We start from the raw sequence: 18,608 nt of genomic DNA on the forward strand, positions 1-18,608 counted from the left end.
CACTAACAGTGTATGTTAGGCAAGGGTGTAAAAAAAACTATAAATCAATTATGTATCACCTTGCTTAGTTTTGGTAATATTGTTTTTTAGTTTATGCAGAAAAGGATACAAAATAGACCATGATGGTGATATTATAATTTTCGTTCTCCATTTTCTCAAAGGTTGCAAAGTGTATATGACTATATATAGATGAATGTAGCAAATAATTAGGTACAAAATACTGAGGTCACACAGTATTTTGTACCTAATTATTACATAAATATTTCTATTAGATAAATAAATCACAATATCATGAATTTATGTGCTTGTATGTATACAAACATAATAAATAACCATTGTTGATGAATACTAAAGTTAAGAAAGATCATTATTCAATAGGCTGCTTCTACTACTAAGTAATTATAGCATCAGAGAGAGCACTCTCACCAGACTTACTTTACTTTGTAGCTACAGAAACACACACAATGTGTCTCAGAACCACACACACACTCCTCCAGTTCACAGCGATGCAGTAGCTTTACACATCACTAGATGATTTCGGTAAATAAAAGCACTTCTTATCATCCATCAGGCTCAGTGACATGACATGTACACACATAATACTTCACAATGCTGTCTGGAGAACAAAAACCGGCCTGCTCAGCCAATCTAGTACCTTTTAAAGCGCTGTACAAATAAAATGTATTATTATTACACTTATTTACTCATCTGGCACAAGTTTTTTGAGAACACTTAACGAGCCTTATCGACTTCCAACTGAACTGTTTACACCAAAGTAATGGCAAGAATTTATCAATTAACGCTGTGCCGTTAACACGTTATATTACAGTACTTAAATAATAAGATATACACTTTCATGTAGCTTTTGTTAAGTTTAGTGGTGAACTTTTTCAGTGCCTGAATGATCAGTTAAATGATCATTCATTTGTATCTTGGACTGTTTGGTTGGACGAAACCAAACAATCTGAAGACGTACATTGGTGTTATGGTTATAAATGCTATATAATAAATATATATGTATTATAAAAGCCTGGGACTTACCTGAGTCAATATGTAACTTCTCTGGGCTTCCTCCATGACCACCAGACTTGCATTGATGTAGTCGTTGTCCGTGCCCTCCAGCTTCACCCGGCTGTGATCGACTGCAGGCAGCAATGAGAGGAAAATGATGCATTCATTATTATAAGATTGGCTGTAAATTGACCAAACACTGTTAAAGGAGGTTTAGCAGAAACACATCACACTGTGAACAAGTTTCCATAAAAAGTGTACCTACATGGACTGACATCTCTGTATCTGTTTCGGTTGCGATTCTCTGGACACTTTGCCACTTTGTAGGAGCACTCGTGGGACTGATTCCTTATTTCCTGGAGACAACAGTGAGATTGTTTATAGGCAAGAATAGCATTAAACTCGCGTTAGATATGAGCAAGCAGGAACCCAGTAACAACCTAGCTGATGTCCAATCACAGACAAACGATACATAGTTTCTTTCAGCACTGACCCAATACGATTCTACTAATAGAGTAGAGTATGAAGTATCTATATTATGTAGCTGTTAGCTGATCACAGTGAGCAACAACCACATGCACAATAACACCGACTAAACTAACGGGAACATTCACGTTACCGTATTTAATTAGTTGTTGCAGACACGCTGAAAATAAATACAACCGGCAGAAAACTAAGAGATGAAGGAAACTGTAAATGACAGGTCAGATATCGGATAGTTGATGAGCTAGCCTGTTAGCTTGCTAGATCAATGCGCGCTTGAGGTACTATCTGTGTTAGCTTCGCGCTAGCTATGCTAACAGACTTACTAGGTAGAGTTTTTGAAACCGGCCCTCTGAATCTATGTCCTGGTCCATTTTCACCGTGGCAGTGCCAGTCTGTTGTAATCAAGGTACGTGTACTTAGCTGTCCGACTATCTACCTCATTACTTTGTACAGGCTGGAGGAGCTTTTTTTGTCGAAAGGATTAATAACTTCCCTAAGCTAACGAGCTCTCGCTGGTGTTTGTCTAAACGCTGTGGTGTTTGTCCGTTATCTCGCTGGTGCAGTTGACATCTGAAGGAGCGACGTGTGCGCATGCGCCAAAAAGAGGTCCTCCGGTAGCTGTCAAAAAACAAACACAGCAAAGATATTCACTGAGCACGAGATGTCAAACAACCATCACCAACTGTCTAAAGCACCTCTGTGAGGAATACAAAATATTATAATTTCACCACATAAATCTGGAGATTATTTTTGTTATATTACAAAAATACGTGTTTATAAACGTATTTTTTTGGGAGAAAGTTATTGTGTATTAATACATTTGATAGCTATGTTGTTTAACTGTTAGAGCTATAGTTGTGTGCGTGCACATGTAGTATAATGTCTCTACGAGATGGCAGGATCATAATTGATGGAAGTACAACAAAACTACTCTTTAGTGGCCACAGGATAGCAGTATTTCCACTGCTAGATAAACACTGGCTGGAACTGGTATATGTAACTAATATCACGAAAAAATAATTTAGATAATAACAGAAAATGAAGCGCAGTCATATTAAGATTATTTTCTTTTGACATGTCAGCAGAAAGCACACTGTGAAACAAGAGTGGAAAAAAAATATGCTAACAGTTCATTTTATATCTTCAGAATAATGAAGCTAAACAATACAATAAAACACAGAAACCTATTAAGGCACAATTATCTCCAATAATTGAATAGAAACACATTGGTACCAGGTTTGTACCTTTATCTATTTGACTTCAACTGCTGGAGGGCAACTAGCATATTTGCTGCTGTCACCTATTGGTCTGGTGTGTAAAAAATGCTGTTCAACATCTATCTGAGCTTCTCTGGCAAAGTGTCAAGTCAACAGCTGCTATCAGGAAAAGTTGTTCAGATTGAACAATGTGGTTCACCAATTAGAGCACAAACATCATGTCATTTTAGGGAAATGTATGCTATTTTATACTGATAATCCACCACGTTTCAGTTGCCATTAATAAAGCAGCAAACAACTATGTGCCATGTAAATGTAGTGGAGGAATGGCTACCTGAGCAGAGAATGAAAGCGCAGCACAAGCCATTAGAAATAATGGGTTTCAGAGCACAAAGTGCTGTGGCTTTCTTTCTGAAAGGGCCTTTAAATACTGACCCCCGGCTCCATGTTGAGAGCTGTGTGGAGGCAATGTATATTGGATTCAGTATGCAGCACCTTTAAGAACACTTTCAAATTACTTCTACTAGTAATGGAGTATTTTCTATTTGTGTTGGTAAAGAATGTGAGTACTTATTCCGCTTTTGGCAACCTATCTGTTGGAAACGGATCGATTCATTTTATTGTGAAAAGTGGTCACCTCTGACCGGAAGTACCGATGTTGTCTGTAGCCCACTGGCTTGACAACAATACCATTTGGGGAATGTATCTAGGCTGTCCGGCGAAGTTTTCTGCAACAAATGTGCGGCTTTACTGGGAGATGGAGACACCAGCGTTCACGTCTGTTGTGAATTAAAAAGGAGATCCGGTGTAAACGTAACGGTAAGTGTGTGTGGGAATAATCTTTATAATATGGTAAAGATTACACAGATCACAACTTCCTCCTCTGCGAGGCTGACGAGCAGCTAACCGTTAGCAGTTAGTAGCTCTGTTAGCTTGTGTATATACTCCCCGTTATACACTCTAGGGGGGCACAAAGCCTTCAGTTGGCACCAGATTAAGTTGTGTGGTCGTTCAGCTTGCTTCCTTATATAAACCATATGGTCAGCTGTCCGTTGAGTTAGCAAACATCACCGCTCAGCTTTAGTCATAAACTCTCTGGGCAGATTAAAGTTAGGCAGTATCTTTCCTACTAGACGTCGTTAGCTAGCATGCTAACGTTAGCCTGGTGCAAAGTGTAAACAGAATGAGGTCCTTCCTGTGCCGAGCTTCAGATGACTGATATCTGGTCTTTTTTCGTTTCTTGTGGGTTATTTTAACGTTGCCACTATTGTTTTTGTCAAACAGAGCATTCCTAGTAAATGTACTTGTTTTTTTTTATGCAAAATTACATTATCCTGTATTTATTTGCAGAGACAGCTGACTGTGTTATAGACATGCTTCACAATGTCAGATTTAGGGTTTTTAACAAATTGTTTCATATGATTTAAGCTCCTATAATCGACTCAATTGTAGTGTATCATTTGATATCAGAGTATGTCTGTAGATAATAAATGTCTGAAAACATTTCGTTTTTTAGACCCCGTTTTAGTCCTCTGCTTATTCCAGGATGTTCGTCTGTTAGATCTGCAATGTAACTAACTGTATGCAGTATTTGATAATATAATGATATATTTATTGACACACACTAATGTGTTACATTACTGATTGCTACTGCGGTCCTGGAAGCAGGAAGTGCAAGAAACCCTTTGCTCAGGAAAAAAGCTGTCATTGAAATGAATGTGCAGCAAAGTTTAGACTCTTATAATACATCCGTGATGTGACTCTCCTCCTTGTCAGAACCCCACTGGGCTGCATAGATGTCTCTCTATTCAGCAGACAAATGGTCCCCCCCCCCACCCCCACCCTTCTGTAGCTGGGCCAAACACAAGCCAGCTTCATTTGTCTCCATGGTGCTGAATGGAGAAATGGCAAAATAAACAAAAAAAATTTTGTACTGGATTTTGCCTCCTAATCATTGCATCTTCAAGCTGCGTCTTTAGGTTCATGGGCTCCTCGCAGTGAACCAGATGCAGTGGAAAAGTACTTTACCCTGTTGGCTACATCACACTGTTTTGTAAATAGTGCTGGAAGTAGCCTTGGAGGCGCTCACTCTCTGTTGAACATCAGATATTATTGTTATACTTTGGCTGGCAGATAATAGGCTAAATAGAGGTTCATTAAGCTACACTGGTTTATTCCGAAAGTTGACCCACAGCGGATTAATGGTTTGCAACATAACAATAACTTTTCCCAGTATTAATTTGCTTCAGACGGATGGCTGAAATATTTCCTCTGTAAACAAATACTAAAGAGTAGCTTTCACTGAGTTTGTCATCCAGTCTCTGGGCTCTTACTTTGTCCCAAACCGCAATAACTGAATGCATTGTCACGATCAGGAAGTCTGTCCTCCAGCTGGAATGTCACCGGAAATTAGCGTACGTGACGAACACTTTGCAGAGGAACACTTTGAGCCTCTCGTTTCCAGCGATGGAAGCCGATCGTTGTACGTGGGACGTCTGTGAAGGCGGGCACCGGCCACACCGAACCCACAAAATCCCAGGAAGTTTACATCATCTATCCCTAGATTTGGATTGCAGCATTGAGAAACACTGCAGGGAGTCCTTCTAAATACACTCCACTTGACCTAAAACCAAACGATGTGCACCTCCGGAAATTGCGGCATCGTCGGCAATGTGATAAACTGGAGGTGGCTCAACTACAGCTTTGTCAAAAATAGGAGACGTGGATTTGTAAAGACCCAAAATCGAATTTAATGCGCCATTAGCATTTGGATTAGACTCTGGGAGACGACACATCTCGCTTGTGTGTGTGTGTGTGCTGATATTTTTGAAAACCACTTAATGGTTCAAGGATATATTTTCTCTCCAGCACTGGGCTACGTATTTGGTGTTGAATAGTTCCAGAATCTCATCCGCAGTTGGGACTTTGCTGTTGCTTTGTTTTCTTGTCGCTCTCGTGTTTACTTTTGGAAGTAGAAGACGTGCTGTGGAACATTGTTGATGTTAATAATACTCTTTGTGAGAGGGTCGTATTCCGCCTACAGCATAAATACTAGTGTTCAAAAATACAAGACGGTGAGTGATACCGACCTGTATCATAAAACATTGCAGGCTGCTGGTGTACCTAATTGTCTCTGCAAAATTACAGCCGATGGAAACCTGGATTGGTTTTGTTTACTGCGATGCCAGAGCCAATGTTATTGCTTCGTGGTCTGGAGGGCCATACTTGTTAAAACCATTACCACTGCGGGACCCAAATTACAAATTTTTAAACAAATTATAGTGTGATTCAGTCACCTTACAATGACCCATCTCTCCAGGAGGAAACTGCAAATGTAGATCATACTACAGTGGATGTGACGCTGTAGCATCAAACTCAGTGATTTCTTTTGAAGAGCTGATGGAAGGCGGAAACCATTGCTTCTCCCGCAGCAGGCTTCTCCCCCCCCCCCCCCGAGCTTGTCTCAGGAACTGGGACACTGTGTGTGTGTGTGTGTGTGTGTGTGTGTGTGTGTGTGTGTGTGTGTGTGTGTGTGTGTGTGTGTGTGTGTGTGTGTGTGTGTGTGTGTGTGTGTGTGTGTGTGTGTGTGTGTGTGTGTGTGTGTGTGTGTGTGTGTGTGAGTGAGAGAGAGAGAGAGCCGTGGTAGCATGTGATTGGCCTTGAGCCACAGGACTTGAACACATGCACGACCGCAGTCGCACGGAAAGTCCCGCTCACTCTGTGTACAGTGCAGCGGCAGGCTTTTCCAGTTTAATTACGCCATGGGAGTGTAATTTCACATTGAGTTGCGGGGTTGGCTTGAAATTGCTTCTCTGTCTCGTTAAAGTTTTCCTCTTGCTCACATGACTTGGCTAGTTGACCCGATGCATCATCGGGCTTTGTTATGATGTGGAATTATTGTGTCGGGACTTAGGTTAAGATATCTGCTCACTAACCTAATCATTAGAAAAGCTAAAAGTTATTGGTCCAAGACAAAGTTCACAAAAGTGTTTTACAGGCTACACTAGTGTCCCCATGTCTCCAAATTCAGTTTTATGTCTTCGGAGTGGGTGGCATCATTTTGTGCCCTTATTTTTCCGAGGGATATCCACTTCGTGACACGCCTCAAGGAAGTCGCACCGACAAAGTGTCTGATGTGTCGTCTCACATCACCTCGTGTCGCTTTACCCACCGGTGTTCCGTGTAGCTTTAATTACAGATGTCATACGCAGGCTTTGGGTTTTAATTGTGACTCTTAAATGATCAGATCTAGCAATTAAAACACTTTATTCTTTTCAGCATGGCTGCCGTGTTAATGTCTTTAATGACTCACAGTTAAACATTTGGTAACTAATGCTTTAAAGTTACTTCTACGTTGTTATCAGATAAACGTGGCTGCTTAGTAAATTCTAGTCGTCTGGTGAGCTGGTCCCACCTGATATTCTACAGTTTTTGTTTTTCTGAATCAAGAGCAGCTCTACTACTTGAAGTGTTGTTTCCAGGCCCTAACAGCTCTGTTATCTCTTCATATCACAGTGTTGATGCTCTGAATGTGACCCTCTAGCGAGCTAAAAGGACTTGATGTTTACACTGCCCATATTTTATATCTCTTTTATGATTGTGTTATGATCAAGGTGTGTGTGGAGTAGACTGAATGTGAACACTAAGTGGAAAGAACTTGTTGGTTCATTGATTGCCGGTTTGGCATCGGTGAGTTATGATAAAGTCGTCACGATTGTCAATTTAATATGAATTTCCAAAGTAAGATGAGACGATAAAAAAGGGCCAAATCCTTTGTGTTTGTTTGTGTAATGCATGTCAGTACTGGCTGTTGATGCAGAATTATCTCAACTTATGATATTTGGTTGATGTGGAGGACGAAGGAGAGTCTGAGCACGTGCAGGCTTACAGCCGTGCCGCTCAAACACTAAAGTAGCTGTCGTAAAACTTAATCGTTGCGAGGGGAGATAAACCGCAGCCAGTCAGAAGAAGGTTTCTAGGTTGTGAGAGTCTGTGCTCTGCAGGATTTCTGTCCCAATCGAGACTTGCGGCCGGCTTGTTAATTAGTCACCTCTTGGCTCCCTCTGGAATTTTCCTGAAATGAGTCTCTAATGACAAACACAAGTTTAGAGCATTCAGAAGAGGACGGAAATCCTTCTGTTCCTTCACGTTGGTCCATTTGGTGTTCTGCTTGGAAGCAAAGTCTCGCAGTGGATTGAATATTGTATTCATCTCATATTTGTAGGTTTGTCAAGTGCCGACTCCGAGTTGTCACCAGAAAATCCTGTGAAAGTTTAAAGTCCTCTGACTTAAACCTAGTGAGAAGTTAAAATAAAGATCGAACCGATGTCTAAACCAGGGCACAAAATGTGTTTGAACAGCGGCAACGTGTTGAACGAATAAACCAACATATTAAATTGTGTCTCTCGTGGTAAAACTACAAACACTTGGGAGATGAGAGTATTTTTTGAATAACATCTCTAGCCCTCAGCTGCAGCACCTCTTGCTGATGTCGGTCGTTTTCTCTGCAGCGCTCTGTTTTGTTGTTTTTACAAATGGGACGTGAGACACGAATACCAAAAAATCTGTTTCTTGACTTAAGCTGATTTTAAAGTTGATTTCGGACTGAAAAATCTAAGCATTCAAATCTATTATTTCCCTACTGGCCACTTATTGATCCAGATGTTTTTATTACCACTGAGGTGTTCGTGTTGATAAAAGGTGCAGCACAGAAATGCAAATAGTGAAACATTAGCTCTCATTTTATTCTGCTTCCTCCAGTACTTGGTCCCTTTAGGAAGGAGTCCAAGGCAGAGATGTTTATCCAAAACATGTAAATTCATCAGCTGGATCTGTCAACTCTATGGAGGGTTACATAGCACCACACCCACACAAACTGTTCGTGTATTTCAGAATGAAATGTGCTTCTCATTACTTGAAAGTCACTACTACAACTCCTTCACGTCCTCTATAAACTACTTGCTCTCCAAGATGATGAGTGATGCTTTTAGTTGTTCATATTGCGTCAAAACAAGAGCACTTGAGACGAGCTGTGGCTGCTCTAGGCACACTGACACAGCTGTGGCCACATCTGAGATGCATGATGGGGGAAAAAAACACACAGGTTTTTGTCTTGTTTCGCCTACATATGACTAACACGCGCTCTCCAGGGAAAGCCTGCAGATGTTTTATGTGAGCAATCGCGCAAACAGAAGATGCGCCTGACAGTTGCCTGAAGCCGGCCAGAAAACTCTTCAATGAGAGCTGTCGTGTCTTACATTTTGTCAGATTGTTGTTGTTTTTTATGCCGTTTTGTATTTCCACTTCTTGTTATGCATCCTGAATGCTGCAGAACATTAAAAGTTAAAGCAGTCAGCTTTGGCGCTGTCCCTGATTTTCCATTTCTTTCTGTCTCCGTCAGGTTGGTGTATCGTCACTGTGAGTTAAACCATGGACGGACCGCTACAGACCTCCAGACCAGCTTCCGGCCACTATGTCCTAGCTAACAGCAGCACGGCCCCCTCCCCCGACCATCCTGTCCTTTAAAACCCCAAGTCCCTCTCTACATTTCCCCCCCTCTCCCAGTCCCTCACACCCCCCCCTGATGTGGTGATATCTGGTCGTACCACCCCTTCTGGCGTGATGAGCAGCCTGCCCCAGCAGCATCATGGCAGCACAGGCTCCGAGCGAGACCTCCACTCCTCCACCGCCTCCTCCATCAGCCTCCCGTCGGTTAGAAAGACCCCCAAAAAGCGCCGCCTGTCCCTCCACTCACTCTTCAGCCGCCGGCGTCGGCCCGACCGCGACCCCAAGCGCAAGTCCAGGCCTCTGCAGGCCGGAGCCGCCGTAGACAGCGTCGTCGGCGTTGTTGTCGGCACCGAAAGCGTCCAGTCGGAGGCGGTCCACGATAAAACCTCTGCCCCCTGCGCTCCGGCCGTCGCATCGACTTCGGCGGTGTCGGTGCCGGGTTCTTCTTCTTCGTCGGAGCTGCTGGAGTGCCCGCTGTGCCTCCTGCGCCACGCGCACGAGCTCTTCCCGGACATCATGACCTGTCACCACCGCTCCTGCGCGGACTGCCTGCGACAGTACCTGCGCATCGAGATCTCCGAGTCGCGCATCAACATCTGCTGCCCCGAGTGCTCGGAGCGCTTCAACCCCCACGACATCCAGATGATCCTGGGCGACCGAGCCGTCATGGAGAAGTACGAGGAGTTCATGCTGAGGAGGTGGCTGGTGGCCGAACCCGACTGCCGCTGGTGCCCGGCCCCCGACTGTGGGTAAGAAGGAGAGCGTGAAAGATTATATCGGCGATTAAGTGATGTCCACCTAACATTAATGGCAACACAGCCAGTTACCCTTAAAACATCAAGCATGTGGGATTATTTCCACACAAGCTACAATTTATGCAACATTTCTATTTTGGTTACCTGAAGTGCGCTTGAAATAACATCGCAAGCAGCTGCGTTCAAAAACCTCCAAGGCTGTAAACTGGCCCTTTTCAAGTTCACCCAGCTTCTGCATTGATGCTACGAGCTATAAATAACTCGTAGCAGTAATAGACCCGTTTGTTCTGTCAGCCAAAGAAACCCAGACGTGAGCAGCAGCAAGTGATGATGATGATGATGATGCCTATTGTTGTCAGAGCGTACCTGGCATTTTTTTTCTCACCACATAATGGATAAAGCTGGGAGTGATTGGCCTGTTGTTAAAAATGATAATCATTGCCGCTCCTTCGTATTTTGTTGACTGTAAAGCACTCTCTAAGGAGTAACAAAGGGCTTTACGTCAATACACAAATCTATTGATTCTCTGAGGAGGAGATCGTAGTTCTGGTTTCCGTCTTTCACGAGGAGGCGCTGGTGACGCTGAGGGTCAGGTCGGGGTCTCGTGTGTTTGCTGTCAGGGGCCCGAACTGAAGCTAACGTCGCTGTGCTCGCTGTGCTCACTAGGTCACCGTGTTTTAGCTGTTTACTGCACCTGCCGGCCATGACAACCTCCATGTATGCAGCAGAATCTCTACTGTTCATCTGCATTTAACAGCTTTACTCGTCTCTCTCGCTCCCTCTTTCTCTCTCTCCCTCCTCCTCCTTCTCCCTCTCTCTCTTTGTTGCACACTGCTGACCCTGTCTGTAAGAATAATGGCTCTTTCATGAGCTCGTTTCAGCTCTTCTTGCTCTCGTCATCGAATCAGTTTAGCTCCGTCTCAGCGGTCACACTCTCCACCGGTAAATGCCGTCGCCCGTAATTGTTGTATAATTACTGGTGCAAGATATTGGGTCAGATGTAAGTAATCCTCTGAAGGAGTATTTGACATAAAGAGAGAGTCTTGTCTCCACAGTGCACACACCAAAAGGTCCATTTGGGAGTTCTGCCGTCCACTTTACGACTTTAAGACTGCACCATTTGCCGTGGTGTTTGCCTCACCGAGGTGTTAGTGGAGACTGTCTAGACAGAATGGTCTGCAGGTACATGGTGCCCACACACAGTACGCCTGATGCTGGACTGCAAAGTGTGTCAGTTTCTAGGGAACAATAATAAAAAAGGTGATGCCATGATGTCAGTTACATTCATTTCTGCACAAAAAAATCAGAAGAAAGTCCTCCCTTACTCTCATTTACAACTTTCATCTTTTTATTATTAACTTTGCCTCAAACAAAGACCCCGTGAGGGTGAAAGTGTTCGAGGTTTTAACAATAATCACTCAAGAGAAAGACTCGATGAACCTCGTCTCCGTGCTCTACCGTCAACTAGATTAGATCTCTGCATGGGAAACAGATTCAGACCTTTTTGTCAAGTCGTCTCTCAAGTAGGACTACAACTTATTGTTATTCATTATCAATTAATATCCCAAATGTTTTCCTTATTCATCATTTAGTCTATAAAACATAAAGAACTGGAAAAACTTGAGTCAGTAAACAGCCGTGTACATCAGCCTACAGCCATGGTGTGTATGTCGTATCAGCTCATGCGCCAATTATTTCTGAGCTTTAACGGCTTTTAGGAAATCTGTGCCGAACTGGAGACGCAGCTCTGTCTCGCTGGAGGCCTTGCTCTACATAATTACATTTATAAATAAAGATGTCGGGTTGTATGTGATTAACCTCAGAGTAAAGCTGAGTGAGTCATGCATATACTTCCAGGTGCTGTGTGTACTCCTCTCCCCCTGTATCTAAGGTGTTCCTTTCAACAACATGGTTATTAATGTCTCATTGTATCCACATCGGAGGAACACAAGTAGGTGTGTGAGTCAGAAAAGCAAGGGGAGCCGACTGCTACATTCATTTAATTATTTCCATTTATTGAGGCAGTAATGGTGTTGGGATGTAAATGTCTGCTGCAACAGTTTGTATGGTGTCCCGTTGCATTCGATTTATATGTTTATAACAAAACTTTACCTCAATCATGCCGTTTGCTTTTCTGTTGCTCTCGAATAGACCACTGTTTATGATTGACGAGTGTTACTGTGGAGACATGCAGAACTGATATACACTATAAATTGCTCCTTAGTTTTACCCACTCTACTTTTATACTCCTGCACGAGTAATTTCATCCCTGCTGACCCCTAGTGTTGTGCTAAACTACTACATCCCTGCTCTTCTATCAGCAAGCACTAACCACCATTTTGGCTGATTTTTCTTTCTTCTTCTTCTTCTCTCTCTCAGTTACGCAGTCATTGCGTTTGGCTGTGCCAGCTGCCCAAAGATCACCTGCGGGCGTGAGGGCTGTGGGACCGAGTTCTGCTACCACTGCAAACAGCTGTGGCATCCCAACCAGACGTGTGACACCGCGCGGCAACAAAGGGCCCAAACCCTCCGGCTGAGGACTTTCCGGTCCTCCTCCCTCAGCTACAGCCAAGAGAGTGGAGCCGCAGGTAAACGCACAACAACAAACAACAACAACAACACCCAGCACTCGAACTCTCGCAATCATCTGTACCTTCAGCACACCCGTCGTCACCTTTTCCAGCCACAATGTGCGCTAAAAATATCCCCCTGCTTTCTCCTCAACCTTCAACGGCCCGCTAGGTGACGACATCAAGCCGTGCCCTCGCTGTGCCGCCTACATCATCAAGATGAATGACGGAAGCTGTAATCACATGACCTGTGCTGTCTGCGGCTGCGAGTTCTGCTGGCTGTGTATGAAGGAGATCTCCGACCTGCACTATTTAAGGTGAGACGAGTGTACGGTAGAAAGAACTGCTCATCTCTCACTCGCTCCGTTTGCCATGACAACCCATTTCCTCTTCTCTTTCTCTTTCTCTTTCTCCCTCTCCCTCCAATCCTCTCAGTCCATCAGGCTGCACATTCTGGGGGAAGAAGCCCTGGAGCAGAAAGAAGAAGATCCTCTGGCAGCTCGGCACGTTGGTGGGTGCGCCCGTGGGCATCGCCCTCATAGCCGGCATCGCCATCCCTGCAATGATCATTGGCATCCCGGTCTACGTGGGCAGGAAGGTGGGAGCTGACGGCAGACTGCCGAGGAGTGAGGCGCAACGTTTTCATCGATCTGCCATGTGAGATGTGATACACGTGTGTGTAAATCAATGATTTTCCTCCTCAGATCCATAATCGCTACGAGGGCAAGGACATCTCGAAACACAAGAGGAACTTGGTAATAGCAGGTGGTGTGACGCTGTCTGTGATCGTGTCGCCTGTGGTAGCAGCAGTCACCGTTGGTAAGAAAGAAGGTTTTTCCCTCATGACTGCATCATCTGGTCTGGAAATCATCCTAAAACATTTGTCCCATGCTGTTCTTGTCTTCTCTGCTTGGAACTGTCTAAGTAAGTCTGTTTAAGTGTGTGTTTACGTCGTGTTGTTCAGGTATCGGTGTTCCCATAATGCTGGCGTACGTCTACGGAGTTGTCCCAATCTCACTGTGCCGGAGCGGCGGCTGTGGAGTGTCCGCTGGCAATGGCAAAGGGGTGCGAATAGAGTTTGACGACGAAAATGACAACATAGGCAGCGGGGCAGCGGCCACAGGTGAGCATCTCTGAAAAAAAAACAACAACAAAAAAAACAAGGCCACTGATTTCCTACGTGTTCCCAGGAGGACTCAGAATGAATGGTAAGAGTCAGGAGTACACTTAGACTTAATGAAGTCTATCGTCTCCAAATGGAAACTTGTCTTTCAGTCAGTTAAAACAGCAAACACAGACTTAACAATAGAATACACACAATAAAAATATGTGAAACAATGAGCACACATTAAACAATGTACATCAGACGACGGCAAAACATTTGACACTTTTTAATGTTCAACAGACCATAAAACATTTCAGATTGAAAGACTGCAAACAGGAATATCAATAAACTTCTGATTCGATTATTCTTTTGTCAATGACAATCAAATGTTTTTGTTCAACCTTTATTACTTCATTCCATAATGATAAACACTTTCTCTCCTGTCATACAGTCACTGTAGAGTGAATTATGAGTCGTTATTATTATTATTGCCACAATCATCTTGATTTATGTCTCGCTACTTTTTATATTTGGAAAATACCAGCAGCTTTTTAGCAGCCACAACAGAAAGAGTTGTGGCAGCTGTGTGTGCCGGCACACGCAGCCCACATACATGTGGGTTATTCATAGCCCGTGAATTGCCAAAAACGGCGGACGAGTGTTTTAGGTGTGCAACGGTGGGAAATGACGGAGGCCGTGTGGGGTGGAGCTTCTCTTGCTTTCCCGGGAGGTGTTTAGGGCGAGGGATCGTGTTTCTCACAGCTTCAGTCAACACTGTGAATGATAATAATGAATCCAAATGACAGCAGGGACTTTCACCTTTTGCTGCAACGTAAGGTGTGAGACATGATGACACTTCTTCACACCTGAGAATTCATCAATCTGTTGTTCCTGGGTGAATTTAAAAGGCATAAAAGTCAGTAAAGTCATAGATGTCACTTCAGAAGAATGAACTTTAGCCCCTCACCTCAACATCACTTTTGTTTGCTGTTATCTGGAGTCGATTGATGACTTTCTTCTTCTGGTTTCTTCGCTGCACATTATGGCTCTTATTTGTCAGTTAAAAGCTTCTCCTTCTCCTCCACCTTTCTCCTCAGACACGACCTCCGTGGCAGAGACTCGGCTCAACAATCCCAGCCTCGGAGATGGAGCGAGCGTCGGTGGCCTGACGGGCCTGAGTGTCAGTGGTAGCCACATGGAGCGCTGCGGCATGAGCTCCACTCAGCGGGACAACATGAGCGACAACGCCAGCACCACGGCCCTCGCCGGGACCAGCATCACCGGCAGCCTCTCTGGCAGCTGCTACAACAGGTAACAGACCTGGAGAAACGTCTTCGTTGGTGTTTATTTTGAGATAATAATATTCGCTTGGTATCTGCCTTTGTGTTCTCCCATACTGGGTGAAGCAAACATGCAGCGATTGGTTGCGATGTGATCGATTTTATATTTAGTTTCAATTGTTATTTCCAGGATGGAAGTGCAGGCTGACGTCCAGAAGGAGCGCTGCAGTCTGAGCGGGGAGTCGGCCACCGTCAGTCTCGGGACAATCAGTGACAACGCGAGCACAAAAGCCATGGCAGGATCCATCCTCAACGCCTATATGCCTCTGGAAAGGTGAGGAGTCAGAGCGTACTCGTCCTACTTGTTGCATCAGCACATTTCTGACCTATTTTACAAAAGGATATCTGTCCTAGTTTTTGTAATACCTTACGCCAGAAGCCTTGTCGCAGAAGGAAAGTCAGTGTGTGTTTTTAACAGTGTCTACTGTATGCTTTCGTCGAAGATGATGCTCGAAGCACATAAAAACAGTTAATTCTCCATAAATGTGCATATGTGCCAAAGATGGTTGTTGTAAAAGAGTGACCTTGTTTTGCAGAGACAATAGTCTGGATGTTCAGGCAGACGTGGAGTCCAAACAGGAGAAGGTGAGGCACTGCAGCGTCAGCAGCAGCCTGGATGAGGCCAGCTGTAGCAGCAGCGCTGCCGGCCTTAAAGGTGCAAGCGGCGGCACGTGCTCATGCCCCTCCACCTGCTGCTGCGCGCAGCTCGACAACCACTGCTGCCCCTCGTCCCCCTGGTCAAGGGAACCCCCCGTTTCAGCAAGCAAGAAGAGGAGTGGAAAGCTTTGGAAAAGAGCCAGCAGCAGCAGCAAAGGAGACGCGAAGATGAGCGAGACACGAGGCGATGTGGACGCTCAGCTTCTGGAGCAGCGCAGCACCAACTCCTCCGAGTTCGATTCGCCGTCTCTGAGCGGCAGCCTGCCCTCAGTGGCCGACTCGCACTGTAGCCACTTCTCCTCGGAGCTCAGCTGCTCGGAGCCTGAAAGCTCGAGACCGGCTCATCCGTCCTGCTCCGCCCCGACGGACCCCCACCTCCATCATCCCGCCGCCGCCGCCTTCAATGACATCGCCATCTCGTCCATGCCCGAGGTGGAGAACGACCGCCTGGAGCATTATCCACCTCAGAGTAGCCACGCAGCCTTCACCCACCGCGTGCTGTCCTCATCTCCGCCCGCGTCACCGAAAGAGGAGAGTAGCGGGACGTTGCTACACATCAGCGAGGAGAGCGGAGGCGCCATCGGAGACGCCATCGCAGACACGGAGCCAGAGAAGGACGAGAGAATAAAAGAGACCAAAAACTCTGCCGCGCAGCCTGCAAGCCCAACAAGAACCCGCTGTATACAAACTGACATCTGAAGAATCTCTCCTGTTCTTTGGGCGTGGGCGTCAGTTAGCCTTATCACATAATTTCACTATTCAGTGCATCTTGGGAGGCTGGTGGTCGAGTTTGAAGCTGTACGTTTAAATCGAGTCATATTGTTACCTGCTGTGGGTGCAGGCGGGAATATTGTGTGAGTTTCAGTCCATACAGTTACAGAGAAGGGAGAGAGAGATTTGTGAACATAGCAAACGGGAGCACAGTAAAGTCGAGAGCAGATCAGTGGGTTTTGTTCTCCAGTGTGAAGCAGAAGTGTCAGCCTGCTGTTGAAACGTTCGACTGGAGCAACAAGGCCTTTAGCAGGTGGATTTGACAGGTTGTAAAGTATGTTATCGGGCTGACCTGCATAGTCTGACCCCCTGACTGGTGTTCTGAATACAAGCTTGAGGCAGATTTGTTAGAAAGTGACGAAGCGGAATAGGAGCAAGTCAAACGTGGGAAACTCTTTTTTCAATACTAAGTTGAGCTGCTGTTATAAAGCCTGAACCTCCCTCGGGACATCTGCAGAAATCCGGTTTGCATGAGTCGGGGATGGATACGTCCTCACTGTGGTCCACCGCTGTGCCGCCATCATTCTGTGACTTCTTAAAACGGCATGAGAAACAACACGGCTAAAGGGTTGTTGAGCCTGAGAGCGGGACCAGTCCGTGCAGTAGCAAATTATATTTTTCCATAATCATCTATAAGAAAAGAAAACAGTATTGTTGCTTGTGTTTTAAAATGTGACTCACGATTCTTCGTGCTTTCGTCTTTGCCCATTTTTATTTTCCATTTTGGGAAAGTTGATTTAAATGTTGAAGCCCTGTGTTGGGTCCAAACTGTTTTTAGTATGATCGGGGGGGAGTTGTGTTGACAACAGTTTCAAATGTAGCCCTCTTTAAATGAAGTGGATTTAAGACAGTTGCCATCTTCACAAGCGTCTGTCTGCACTGGTAAAATAATAGTTTGTGTTTTTGGTTGCACCTGTGCAAATGTAACCATCACTGCAATGCTTAGTACATTGTGGAGTTTTTAGAAGGTATATTCAAGAAAGGGAATTTTAAGTTATTCTTTGTTAACGGAACCAAGAAAAAGCCCAATCTTTAAATTTGAAACTGTAGCATTTCTTACATCTTTATTGGGCTTGTTTTAGTGATCATTCACTAAAACTGGAAAGTCAAACAGACGTATTTGCAACAAGAAAAATAATCTTTTAAATAACTATTCACAAGAGAAGTCCAGTCAACGGCACACATGAACTTACTAACTATAGCAAAAACAAACTCTCACAGATAAAGGTGCACATACATCATCTATCAGTGATTTAATTTTCAGTAGTGAATGTATGATGATAACAGGGTTACATTTTTGATTCTCCCTCAGTAATATCCAAATCAAAATATAATTTTTGATTCAGAGCTTTGTGTGTATTTAACTACAATGTGTTTTAAGGTGGATTTTTTTTGTCTTAAATCCTCGCAAATGATTAATACAATTATTTTATTTTTTTGGACCCACAGTGCCTTTTTGAGGAAAAATCATTTGTATGGTGTTTTTATTTCCTCATTCTGTATGTCTTCAGATAATAATTTAAAAAGTCATGAGAATGAACTATATTAGCTGTCACACTAGCTTGACTGCTCTCAGGCCACGACATTAAACCTGATTCTGGGGCAGTACTATAAATCTCAATACCAAAACATTTGTTGGGGTTGTTTTTTAGGAATATTTTTAAAATATTTCCCTCAATCAGCCAAAGTCAGTCGGCTCCTGTTGGCAATAAACCCCCGTTTATTAGAAGCAATCTGCAGTTCCAGTATCAGATGTTTGGTTCAGCAGCTGTTGTGAATTTCCAGCCTGACCAGATTACTTTGCTGGGACGTCAACCAGCCGAGCTCAGCGCCTCACAAGCCTCCAACTGCAGGATATTCCCTTCTGTTAAATATGCCTGTATGATTCCTGTGAGTTTTATGTTATTATTTGAAGACTAGTGACAGGTCTATTTTCTAACTTGGGCGAAAGAAGCGATTTGAAAAATGATATATTCCCAAATGATTTGCTTTATGTGCATGTAAATGCATATCCTTAAACAATAAAAAATACAATCAAGCTTGTCGTCTGTATATTTTGACATGGAAATGATTTTCTGTAGTGTCTTCAGTTACATGCTGCCTTGTAAACTTGTCGACTGTATGACAACTGCTCGGCTTTAACAGGTGTGGGTTAAGTTTATTATAACATGCAAAGTGAGCAGCAATCT

At 44.1% G+C, this 18,608-nt stretch overlaps 2 protein-coding genes across 2 annotated transcripts; one reads left to right on the top strand and one right to left on the bottom strand.

The window, feature by feature from the left end:
- Window positions 1–1,020: 1,020 nt before the first annotated feature.
- LOC306791143 (tyrosine-protein phosphatase non-receptor type 2-like) lies at window positions 1,021–2,020 on the bottom strand (the record flags this gene model as incomplete). The annotated part of the gene is made up of 3 exons (XM_079287769.1): window positions 1,821–2,020; window positions 1,277–1,367; window positions 1,021–1,142 (listed from the first exon to the last, which is right to left on the bottom strand). Exons 1-3 carry the CDS (start codon window positions 1,866–1,868, stop codon window positions 1,021–1,023), a joined length of 261 nt encoding a protein of 86 aa, XP_079143895.1. The 5' UTR covers window positions 1,869–2,020.
- Window positions 2,021–3,396: 1,376 nt separating this feature from the next.
- LOC306791421 (E3 ubiquitin-protein ligase RNF19A-like) lies at window positions 3,397–18,458 on the top strand. The gene is made up of 10 exons (XM_079288133.1): window positions 3,397–3,533; window positions 9,115–9,970; window positions 12,356–12,564; window positions 12,719–12,863; window positions 12,982–13,144; window positions 13,251–13,365; window positions 13,511–13,669; window positions 14,749–14,962; window positions 15,122–15,265; window positions 15,528–18,458. Exons 2-10 carry the CDS (start codon window positions 9,336–9,338, stop codon window positions 16,345–16,347), a joined length of 2,604 nt encoding a protein of 867 aa, XP_079144259.1. The 5' UTR covers window positions 3,397–3,533; window positions 9,115–9,335; the 3' UTR covers window positions 16,348–18,458.
- The last annotated feature ends 150 nt before the right edge of the window (window positions 18,459–18,608 follow it).

The sequence above is a fragment of the Melanostigma gelatinosum genome (genome assembly GCF_949748355.1).
Source record: "Melanostigma gelatinosum genome assembly, chromosome: 17".
In the NCBI taxonomy this organism is placed as follows: domain Eukaryota; kingdom Metazoa; phylum Chordata; class Actinopteri; order Perciformes; family Zoarcidae; genus Melanostigma; species Melanostigma gelatinosum.